The 12,406-nt window shown below is 43.6% G+C and overlaps 1 protein-coding gene across 13 annotated transcripts in view; it reads left to right on the top strand.

Moving 5' to 3' along the window:
- The window catches only part of SLC16A12 (solute carrier family 16 member 12), a 48,125-nt gene extending 40,248 nt beyond the window's left edge, over window positions 1-7,877 (top strand). For all 13 annotated transcript variants that reach the window (XM_026710566.2, XM_087932400.1, XM_087932408.1 and 10 more), the window contains 3 exons: window positions 1,132-1,717; window positions 2,533-2,792; window positions 6,646-7,877. In XM_026710566.2, coding sequence (XP_026566351.1) covers window positions 1,132-1,717; window positions 2,533-2,792; window positions 6,646-6,905 — 1,106 coding nt within the window. In that variant the 3' untranslated portion in view covers window positions 6,906-7,877. The remainder of the gene's footprint in view (window positions 1-1,131; window positions 1,718-2,532; window positions 2,793-6,645) is intronic.
- The last annotated feature ends 4,529 nt before the right edge of the window (window positions 7,878-12,406 follow it).

Genomic DNA, 12,406 nt, shown 5'->3' with positions numbered 1-12,406 from the left:
ATAGGTCAGTGGTCCCCAACCTTTGTCGCTTGCCGGCCCAGCTGGGGGGGCGAAGGGAAGAGGGGAACTGGTCGGTGAGAGCGGCAGGCCGAGGTGCATGCACAAGTGCATGTAGCTCAATTTGTGCACGTTAAGCTGCGCACACATACACATGCACCAGCTCGCCATACATGCAGCCCGGTTCTGTATAGGCCATGGCCCAGTAGTGGACCGCGGGCCAAGGGTTGGGGGACTCCTGCCATAGAGGATTTCTTAATGGGATGTATTATGAGAAATAAAATATCTATGGAACCCAAAGCTTTAGATATATTAATGATTGGTATCTTAGATAAACAGATTAATAGAAGATATTTGGAATAGTAGGTTTCAACTGTGATATATAAGTTGGACTTTTAACCTTAGATCAGTAAACCAAGAAAAACATACTGCCTTCATGCTGGTTCTTAGGAGTAATATTGGCAAAAATACTAGTGTCAGGTTCCCAAGTGATGAAATCCATTTAAAAAGAAAAAAAACAAAGTCCATCTTCCAAGACAATTTCTTTTATTTAGGAAAGCATCAAATTGTCAAAGTCTGTTGTAATTCCGGATCTGACACAATCTGGAATTACACCACATAATATTGGAAGTTAGAAACAGCCCCAAAGGTCACATTCTCCAATAGAAGTAAATCAATGTTGCCTAGTGTCATCAATCTCCACCTCAAGGCCTCAGCCGGGTCAGTTCATGTTCCCACAGGAAGAAGAACCACCTAGCCTAAACTGTACTCTCTATCTCCATTCCTCCCACCTTATGAATGTGGCAATCCCGAAACCCTTCTCCACCATACCTAGCAAAGAGAAAGAAAGAAAAGGAATATATAATAAAGCTAAATAAAATGGCTATGCATATGTTCAGTTTTGGGCTAAATAAAATGGCTATGCAGATGTTCAGTTTTGGGCTTGACGACTAGTTCACTCTTGTTTCAACTTAATTAGTATAAAGATATTTTAAAAGGCAGATTAATGCAAAATAGGAAGGATATTTTTTGAAAAACATACAGAGTTTCACTAGTCAATCCCTCTTGATTGCTGCAGTTAATTTATCTTCTGCTTGTGTGTGTATATGTGTGTGTGTGTCGTTCTCTTTCCAGGATTGGGGTTTGCTCTTTCATATTCTCCAGCCGTAGCCATGGTAGGCAACTATTTTCACAAGAGAAAAGCCCTGGCCTATGGAATCGCCATGTCAGGCTGCGGCATTGGGACCTTCATCCTGGCTCCTGTGGTCCAGCTTCTGATTGAGCATTTTTCCTGGCGCGGCGCCTTGCTCATCCTGGGCGGTTTTGTTTTGAACCTCTGTGTCTGTGGCGCCTTAATGAGGCCAATTGCAGGAAAAGAGGACCACAAGAACATGCTGGAATTCTCTGAGATTGAGCTGGAAGCGCCAAAGCCAGCCTTCAAAGCGTGGTCTTTCTGTTCCCCTGCGATCAAGCTATGGTCTCACAAGTGGGTGTGCCGCTGCTCACAGCAGGAGTACAACTTTGTACTGACCCCAGACTTTGTGGTGCTTGCAGTGTCCATCTTATTCATGGCTTATGGCTGTAGTCCACTCTTCGTTTACCTGGTGCCTTACTCATTAAGTGTTGGAGTCAGCCACCAACAGGCGGCTTTTCTCATGTCTGTCCTTGGAGTCATTGACATCATTGGCAATATTACTTTTGGATGGCTCACGGATCAAAGGTAAGAGGGCTGTGCAGGGGAAGGAGATGGTTCAAGGCACTAAGCACTTGGATGCTCTCCTTGCACAGAGGAGCCGTTTGCAGAAGTCATTTCTTTGTGATGCAGCCTTTGTAGTATTCTCAGACCATTGTGGGCCCAACCTATAGTCATCCTCAACTTCTCCCTCCTTCTGATGTAATGTTTCCCACCTTCTTCTAAAACAGGGGTGCTCATGGGGTGCTTAGATCTGGCCCACAGGGCCACTCCAGAAACAGCAAAGGACCGGCCCGGGGTGCCTCTGCCAGCGAAAATGGGCTCCCGAGCTCCGTTTTTGGCTGCGGTGGCCTCCTGCAATCCTCTGCCACTGGAGCTTGGCCCAGCACAGGCGCCTTTGACACGAGTGACATTGAGCTGGCCACACCCACCCCAGCCACGCCCACCCTGGCCAAACAACAAAAGAGAAACTGTCCGTTGCTATCTCCACGTAGGTATTAGGAAGGGCATCCGGCCAGTAAACACTCAGTTCCTTTCAGTTGCCCCCACTCCAACCCAATAAAAGAGGTTACAGGGTTGTAAAAAGAAGAAGAAAAAGATGCTACGAATTAGTGTTAGCGTATAACCTGAAAAGAAGCTGTTGCTTTTTATTCGGATGACATGATAGCTAGCCTGGCAGGAGAAAAAAGATCTGAATAGGCCCGAAGTCCAAACATATGAAAAAAGAATAAAAGGTGGAACCACAAGACCACGAAGGATCCTCCTCCCCTCCACCTCCTTGGAAAAAGAGGATCTCATCACAACTAACTCTCTCCTTTCTTTTCTTGACTGTTCCCTCTCAGGTGTCTGAAGAAGTACCGTTATGTTTGCTACCTCTTTGCAGTGGCAATGGATGGTCTCTGTTGCCTCTTCCTTCCGGTTCTCCAAAGCTTTCCACTCCTGCTGCCTTTCTCTTTCACCTTTGGCTATTTTGACGGAGCCTACATCACTCTACTTCCTGTGGTGACAGCAGATGTCGTGGGGACTGCTTCCTTATCCTCCGCCCTTGGAATGATTTACTTCCTTCATGCAGTCCCTTACCTGGTCAGCCCACCAGTTGCAGGTCAGTACAGAGGAGGGAATCAGAATAATATACAGATCTGTTTATATACACCTGTCAAATATGGTTTCATTCAGTTCTGTCAACTGTATCTCTCCTGGATTAAAACTGTAGTTTTCTAGTTTTCTGGATTAAAACCATAGTATCTCTATCAGTGCATCTTCAATCGCCACTAGAACTATCTAAATCTATTTTAGCCATTTCATCTGCCAACCATCACCTTCATGTGAAGCTTTCTCTTCCCAATAAATGTCTGGCTCTTAAAAGGCTTCCCTTTTTCCTAATCTGACACCTGCTATTCCGCCATTCTCCTGTGAGCACCAAACTGAATGAGAATTACCTATATAATATACCATTTTGGACAAATGGCTGTCCAATCTCTCCTGAAAAACCTCCAGTGATGGAACACCCACAACTTCTTAAGATAAGGCATTCCACTGGTTGATTGTTCTCATTCTCAGGAAATTTCTCCTTAGTTCTAGGTTGGTTCTTTCCTTGATTAGTTTCTATCCATTGCTTCTCCTCCTCATGAGACATAGTCAATGAAGTTATCTAGCTGCAAAACAGCTTCCCTGTCAAGGTGCTGAGATACTGTCATATAAACTAAGGCATGGAAGAAAGCCCAGCTTTGATCACGACACATGAGAATATTTGGTTCTAAGGTTTTGCCTGTGTCCCAGAAAAGAAGAGAACCAAACTGAATTGTAGACGTGAGGATGGAGTGCTGGTTAGATATTTGCTACATGCAAGAATTGTTGATATCACCACCGAATCATTCAAATATGCAGCAGTGCTTATTTTGATGAGAGGGAAAACCAAAATAACCTTGAAGTGTCATATCCAGATGAGCAATGAAGGAATCAAGAGCATAGCCATCAAAGGAGCTTTTGATCTGTGCCTGAAGTTTGATGGCGGCAGGAGCCAGAAGGTGAAATTAAACGCTTGCAGGCATTCAGAGAGATTCAACAAAGGGGATCCACTCATAAGGCTTTCCTACCTTGCAAAGAGAGAGCAAACGAAAGAGCCCAGCTGAGGAATGAAAAAAAACTTTGGAAGAGAAGATGAAAGCACTCCATAAAAACCACAGGTACAAGTTCCTATGCATAGTCAGAAGGACAAGGTGGGAAACTGCTAAATCAATTGGAATCCAATGTAGAAAGAGGATTATACCGGTAGCAGCCAAGAGCCTGGGGCAGTTATCTAATATATGAAGTATGATTATTATTTTGCACACCTAGATTTCAAACTGCCATCCTTTCCCTACTTGACCTCTCAGTGGCTTTCAGTGTCATCAACCATGGTATACTTTGGGAATGGGAACACAGTGTGTAGTGCTGGATCACTTCCTTTCCTCTGGATTTGAGTTGGTGATGTTTGGGGAGGAGAGATCCTGTCCTTCGCCCCTATTATGTGGGGGTGCCACAGGATTCAATGCTTCTCCTCTCTATTTTAATATCTTACATGAGGCCACTCGGTGAGTCTGAATGTCCCCAACAAGTGAGGTATCATCAGTATGTTATACATCTCTATCCCCACTGAATTAAGTGTTGCCATGAATGTCTCATCCCACATTTTTTGAGAACTAAGAAGGAAACTTGAAAGTATTCTCCACAATTCCATCTTAGATTTTCACCAACATACTGAGAGAATTCAGAAGGCCTTCTGAACACCACCGAAGGATCTTTGTGGATCCCATGAATCTCTGAAGCTGCCTACACTTACATGAATATATTATGGGTGTCAACTAAACCCATAGTTTCTCTGTGATGCAGCGAGAGACTTTTGATTTGAATGAGGGTGGATTTGTTGGAGCCCTGACAATGGGGATCTTTAAACTAACACACAATTGACAGTATGGATTTATAAACGAACACACATGAAATAACAGATCCCCAAACAGACTGATGCTCAGTTCTTTGGGCAAAATCAATGAAAGGTGTAATTTTTTCATAAACTCAACGCTAGAGGGCAGAGTGTTCTTATCTCTTCTCTTCAGCAACCTGGAAAATACGGGAAAGGAATAATATTGTTGCTCCTCTGTGAGCGGTAGTTCAAGGGCTTTGATGAATCTGAAATATTACGGATAGACTTTTGTTATTTACTACCATAGTTTGACACTTTCGTTGCCAAGATCATTTTCTGTTTTCTGAATCTATGAACTCTATGAACTCTGTTTTCTGAATCTATGAAGTAGTAGAGCAATCCAGAGAAGTCTAATCTTCAAATTGTAAAAACAGGCAAGTCTTTTTTTTATGGTTTAAAGAACTCCTTCAGAGCTGTTCCTGGATGTCTCCACTTGTTTCTGTTTGCTTCACTTTCCTTCACTCCCAACCTCCTCCAGGGCTTGAAAGCCACACAAGTCAAGGAGAAGACCCATCCCCATTTTTTATTATAGAAAGAAGGGAAGGGTTGTATATGTCTCTTTTCTTCATAATCTTTTTAATGTACGGTCCAGGCTTGCTATACTGTATGCCTCCTTTTCTTCCAAAAAGGAAATTAAGCCAAATGTTTGTGCCAAGCCCCTGAAACTGTGCCAAGATAATCAGACGTATGTATCACATTTAAATTATGTTGATTCAGCAGGTCCTTTCCTGCTGTTTATGTTATATAAGGAAGCATTTAGACGAGGGAGCGGAATCGGCAGACTGTCAGGTACTAATCACCAGTTTTCAGAACAGCATGCTCCTTGTGTACAGGGCCCGATAAAGGATGATGGGATTTGTAGTTCTAATGAGAGATCAATGAGAAGAGACAGAAGCTGTGGAAAAGGTGAGGTCAAAACCAGCAAGATGGTGGACAGAGATTGTGATGGAGTCTCTATTTGAAAGGATACACTACAGTCCCATCTCTGCTCGGGACCTACAGATCTTTGAAAGGACTGTCTCTAAATCACAATACCGTGTCCCCCATTCTGCTCACTCATACGCTGAGAATGGTACCCCTTTAACATAACCTTCTGCCTTTGCAGCTGAAGGTTTTTTCCTTCCTCCTCCAGAGAGATTTTGTCTCTTAGGAATGTGAAGAAATCTGGACATGATGGAATGGAGGAGTGAAATATTTTGATTCTGCAACATGATTTAGTCATTCATTTAAGGTCTTTATAAGGCTGCTCAACTTGCAAAAATTGTGTGGGGGGGGGTGGGAGGTGAGGTGCAGCAATAAAAACAGAATATAATAAGTCCCACTGACAGGGAAACAAAAGTCCCAACAAAATAACATTCATTTTGGGGTAGCCCCAAGATGTGTCATACCTTGCAGGACATGCTCATCAATACCCTGACCCCAACATCCAAGGGAATATCCATCTTAAGTGCCCTCTCAAAGAGTAACAGGATCTGAGCCAGTTGAATGGATGTATAACCTTTGAATTGAATGGATGTGTCATTTAATAACTTAGGATGGGGTTTTATTGCAAAGGTAACAGTAAAGAAACTCATGTTTTCAAGACCTGCTGGCTAGGTATATACACTTTGCTAGGCTTTAGAAAGAAAGACATTCTAGCTATGAGCCACGGTGGCACAGTGTTCAGAACGCAGAATATAGTCTAATTCTGCTCACTGCCAGAAGTTTAATCCTGACCGGCTCAAGGTTGACTCAGCCTTCCATACTTCCAAAATGGGTAAAATGAGGACCCAGATTGTTGGGGTCCACTTGCTGACTTTGCAAACAGCTTAGAGAGGCTTGTAAAATGTTGTAAGTCTAAATGCTATTATTATTTGTACACCATGATTTCTGGTGTAAACCGTAAGCATATTTCCATTGTATAAACCCAGCTAGCTGATTGCCAACGAACCCTGGTCCACAAAAGTATGTGAACTAATCCAAATACATGAATTATCTTTTGTGTTACCTACAGGTTGGCTTGTGGATACAACTGGCAACTACACTGCATCTTTCCTGCTTTGTGGGTTTTCTATGGTACTCAGTTCGACACTGTTGTGCTGCGCACGACTGGCCAAGATCACACCCACATCCTCAGGACCAGGGAGCAGAGACACTCTGGCCAAACAAGAAAGCTGGACAAATGGAACTATAGTTTATCTGGTAACTGGAGAACTGGATCAAAGAGGTGAAGAACTGTTGGCTGGGGAGCCAAGCAGCCACAGCAAAAGATGACAGATGTACTAATGCTCCCCTTTTGCCTAAAACAGATATTGCTAAGTCTGCTACACAGTTGATTTTGTTTTCCTCCAATAGAGGGAGGCAGGAATAAACAGAATTTTCATTTAGAAACGGTCTGTCTTCCTAGCAAATTAAAAAGCCTGTAGTAAACAAAGGCTTCAGTGATCATGGTGATTTTGTAAATTGTGATGGGATCCCAGTACTGTGGTGTGAGGCAAATGAACTCAGTGTTAGAAACAATTTGTATTCACAGGGAAAGGAAAGAAGGAAAGAAAGACACTGAAACAGGACGCAGAAATGGTTCAAAAGGTGTGGCGCAGTAAACTCGAATGTCATTTTTTAGATCGCTAAAAATCTGTCAAAGTGCCTCAGTATTGTTTGCAAGGAACTTTTGAAAATCCACGTTTGACAATGCGGCTTGCCTCTTTTTTGTTGAAAAAAAAAATATAACAACGCCAAGACTTTTACCTAGATTTGGATTTGCAGATAAAAACAGACTTTGAAAGGCTGAGGCATCTCAGAGGTTTCCTTTGCAAAGGACCTGAAAATAATTCGTACTAGTGTGACAACATTGGAATGGAAGATCATTCAAGAAATTGGTACCCCATCGTGCCAATGGAACTTATGAATCTAAGTTCCCAATAGGCCTGAGCAGGCCTGGAGTTCTGCTGCAATGATTTATTTCTGTTTATAATTCGATTTCCTGTCTTGAAGCCACAGAGTTGATTGTCTTTTACGTAATTCATAGAAGCATGGATGCTGGCTTGTACAATAATGTCCAAAACACAGCTACCGTATTACTCCTCTTCCTGGGGAAACATAAGTTGGTAATAAATTTGCACCAGTTTTATTGGCAAGAAATGTCTGTAATACTCACATATATTTGATATGGTGATTGGGATTGACTTTTATCTGAGTGTGGTTGTTTTAATTCTTGATTTATATATAAAGAGGTTTATAGTAGAATGTATACCTATGAGTCTGCATATATCCTGTACCCACACCTACACAGTTAGCAGGTCAAAATTTGATTGTGATGGGATAATTTGTTGGGTAATTAATTAGTTTGAAACCTTCCTGTTTTTCCCTAAAAAGCTATCCAACATCAAAAATTCCCAGTTGATTTTCCCCATCTGTCAAATTTATTGAAAATCAAAGAACGTTCATCATACACTCACAAATATGCTTCCAAAACCTGCTTTTTATTGTCCAGAAGGGAATCATACATTAAAATTTGCTTAATGCCATAAACACTTTCCAGATATTGCTAATCTGATTTATAAGAGAATATAGAACGGTGGTTCCCAAAATGGGTTGCCTTAGGGGGGCGCTAAGAGGCAAGGGGGCCGGCAGGGGGGTGCTAAGAGTTGGCAGGGCAGTGCTGGAGGTGGACCCTCACAAGGAGCAATTCAGGGGTGGGATTCTACCAGTTCATTACTTTTCTCAGTAGTTTGGAGAACCAGTAAAATGGGCCCCTGGCTGGCCCTGCTCCTCTCTGCCCGTTCCTCCGTTCTCTGCAGGGTTGCCAGATCGCAGCTTGGCTCTGCGGCCAAACTCAAGTCAAAATATGGCCAAATTCGGCCAGATTATTTTCTCTCACAGCCAAATTTTCCAGCCAAACTTTTTTATGCAATATAACATGAGGATATATTGTTTTTTGTTTTTTTAACTGTTTTTAAATAATCAAATCATAAAAAATAGTCTTTATTCGACAACGTGACGTCATGGGAATTTCTGCGTTTCTTTACTCACATCCAGGCTAGGCAGCTCACTTCAAATAACCGCTACTACCGCTTGGAAAGCTGGATGACTGAGAATCTCCATAAATCTCTAAAGAGGCTTCTTTGGGGCCAGTCTCCTGTTCCCATGAAGTGACCTCTCTGTGAAATCAGAGACTCAGGCACTTTTTAGCAGGCACTAAAAAGAAATGCTCCTCGCACCCCTGTGCGCAATGACACTCTCACATTCCGCTTCGTGGCAGAGGCGCGAAGAAAAAGGGGATGGAAACGTGTGCGGCGCTTCTTTGATTCAGCGCACGGGCGCTTTCCTGCCCTGTTGCCATGCCAAGAGTTTCCTCACACCTCACCTGTAAAAAAAACAAACCCTCTCACTGCGAGAAAACAATCCAATACTGAGATATTAACATCCGCTTATATTACGCAGCACTGTTCAGTCAGAAGGCTTCGGCCTGTATCGCGTTGTCTTTCAGAGGTTTTCAGATGATCTGACAGTCATTTTCATGCGAATATACTGTACTGAAAACCGGTATTCGACCAAAATTTCGATTTCATGGCCAAGCAACTTTCATACGGCCAAATTTCCAGCCAAATATATTTGGCCGGAGACATTTTTTTTCACGGCCAAACAGATTTCTATACAGCCAGATTTCTCGAATTTGGCCTGAAAAACGGCCAGATGGCAACCCTGGTTCTCTGCCCAGTCAGTCCTTATTGCACAGGTGCGACATCACATGCATGCGCAACAATTGCTGATGGCATTGGAGAAGCAGAGCAAGCAAAGCCAGAAGTCGGTAATTTTCGTTCCAAAAAGAATCCAGACACCATGTGTTTTTTTCGGTGCAGCTGGATTCACTGAAATACGCAGCATCTGGAGGTCTTTTGCAGCAAAAATTACCGACCTCCAGCTCTGCTCTGCTTCTCCAACCCGCCACTGCTGCCACGTTCTAGCACCGGCCATGAAGGCTCAACCATTGACTGCTGCACCACTCCGCTCAGACTTGCTTGGAGAAGTCCCTCTGGTGCAGTGGGCTCAATGGGGTGGACCTGTGGGGCGGCGCCTAGAATGCGGTCGCAGCGGCACATTGGAAAAGCAGAGCAAAGCAGGAGGTTGGTAATTTTCACTGCAAAAAAAACTCCAGTTACCGTGGTTTTTTTTGGGTGGGGCTGCAGTCCAGCTACACAGAAAAAAACAGTGGCAGCTGCAGGCATTTGTGACAAGGGCAACATGGGCTGGCGGGGAGCCCAGCGACAAGAATAGCTCAGCCCTGGCTTGCCTTCCCTGGTAGCCAGCCACGAGAGGAAGGTAAAGTCATGGCTGTGGGATGACAAAACAGGTGGTTGTGGGGGAGGAAATGGGGAGATTAAGGGCTGGGTCTCTGAAAGGGAAAATGGGGTGATGCAGGATTAGCCCGGGCCTTTGACAGATTAGGCCACGCCTTCCTGGGCAGAAAATAGGTAGAATAAGGAAGGGATAGAGAAAGGGAAAGAGAGGGAACGCGAGAGAGAGAGAAAAGAGGGAAAGAGAAGGAATAGACAAGAAAGTAAAGAAAGAAAAGGGAGAGAGAAAGGAAGAAAAGGGATAGACAAATGAGGGATGGAAGGGACAGAAAAAAAGAGGGAAAGAGAGAAAGAGGGAATGAGGGAGGGAGGAGAAGGTGAATGGAATATGGAGGGAGGGAGGAAGGGAGAAAGAGAAGGAAGAGAAGAAAGAAAAAAAAGGGAAAGAAAAAGGGACACAAAGGAAGAAAAAGGATAGACAAAGAAAGAGGGGGAATGGAAAGAAGGGACAGAAAGAAAAAGAAAGAAAAAGAAAGGGAGGGAGGGAGGAGAAAGTGAATGAGATATCTTGTCCAACCACCTGGTCCAGCAAGGTTAGAAGGGGGAGTGAGTGTGTGTGTGTGTGTGTGTGTGTGTGCGCACGCGCATGGCTGTCAAAGCTCCAAAAACAGGTCAAGTAGCTCTGGGGAGGTCAGTCATAAATTAGAACACTTACTAAGCAACCGGCCATTAAGCGAGGACCACTTATATTTGGTTTGGCAGTCACATGGCCACCTGGCCACACCCACCAGTCATATGACCACCAAACCACGCCCACCCGGTCATGTGACCACCAAGCCATGCCCACTCAGCAAGCCATGCCCACCCAGTAACATGACCACCAAGCCACACCCACAAATTAGGCCACACCCATAGAACCAGTTATTAAGGAATTTGAATCCCATCCCTGGATGGGAGGCACTGAGGATGAGTTTGTAGCACCAAGGGGGCGGTGGAGTGAAAAAGTTCGGGAGCCATTGATGTAGAAGTTAGTATCTCAGGCTCTCCAGAGGTGTTCTTGAGCTAGGGAGGCCTAAATTCAGCTTTGTAAATATAACAACAACAAAATGGTGTAAAATCCTGATTTCTTTCTCTTCCCTCTTTATGTTTTAACCAGCAACTTATTCGAGCCGTTGTGCTGCCCCTCAAAATCAGATTGGTCATTTCTTTTCTACCTTTGAAGAATTGCTCTTCTGCTGAACATTTAGGGATTAGGTTGTTGAGGTTCCTGGTTTGCAATGTGGATTTGTCCATTCTCCTTTGTGCATATTTCTAGCTTTCTGGCTATTAAGATCGATTTTAGTGACTGAGAAGAAACTTCGATCAGTGGGAGATTGGGGGACGAAGGTGAACTAAATTGAATAGGTAATAAACACCAGAGCTGTTCAAGCTTTGAAAAAGACACGGCTGTTTTAATGATTCAGTAAAAGGTATCCAGCACTTTGTGTAACACCGCTTTCAAACTTGGGCTTGTAGATCCCAAAGCAAATGAACATCATCTTCCACAAGAGTCCAGAGTTTGGAGCCTTCACCCTAGAAGTCAGCATCTGCCCGCAACTCATAAATTCTATTTTATCTTTACTAATACCACACACAAGTAATGTCAGGTCCAAGAGGTCTGCCATCACTAGATTCCAAGCAAATTTAAAGAAATGCAGCATGAGTGGCCACCACAGAGTGGCTGGTATTTGGGATCCTGGCACCAGAGGTCTCCTTCCACAGCCATTGCACTTGCCACAGTGGTTTCTGCGAAAGCCTCAGCCTGTTTTGGAATCTTCCTCAAAAAAGCAATCTGGTCAGGATCAAAATTCACTCCATTGCATTTTTCCTCTCCAAGAATGGTTGTTGCTGGACTTCTTCCTGAGGAACGTCATAGTAATCCTGGAGCTGAGCCTACATCCTTGTTCCAGACAGGCTGAGTTTGCTTGTCTTCCATTCAATGGCATCATCTTAATTCAAGGTGCAACATCAATACCGACTCAGAATGAAGAAACCAAGGAGACAGGAGGAAGGGCCCTTAGTTAGAGACCAATAAAGAATATTTGTAGTCCAGGGTTAAAAAGAGGGGTCCTTGAGGCTTGCTTTCTTGCAGACATTTCATTACCCGAATTAGGTAGGTAATATCACCAGTGCTAGTAAGGAGTTTGGTTTGCTGTCAGTTTATTTTCTGGTGACTTGCTGATGGCATTGGTCTTACAGATTCTTCGTTTAGGCTGTTTACTGTTGGCAGCTTCTTTGGCAGTTTCTTGATTGGGATATTGTTTACTTGATTATTGGTCTGATGTTAACCTTGGAGTTAATCTATGCTCATCTGGGTGCTGATTGCTGGTGGAGAGGTGTTTGGGTCTGTTGGCTCCATTTTTGGTTGGTTGGTTGTCTCTTGCAGAGTCTATAGAAGTTGTTAATGCCTATGTGTCTACTGATAGTTGATTTGTCAGG

The sequence above is a fragment of the Pseudonaja textilis genome, chromosome 4 (genome assembly GCF_049901715.1).
Source record: "Pseudonaja textilis isolate UNSWEBS1 chromosome 4, rPseTex1.2, whole genome shotgun sequence".
Taxonomy (NCBI): Eukaryota; Metazoa; Chordata; class Lepidosauria; order Squamata; family Elapidae; genus Pseudonaja; species Pseudonaja textilis.
This window is presented reverse-complemented; position numbering and strand designations above follow the sequence as displayed.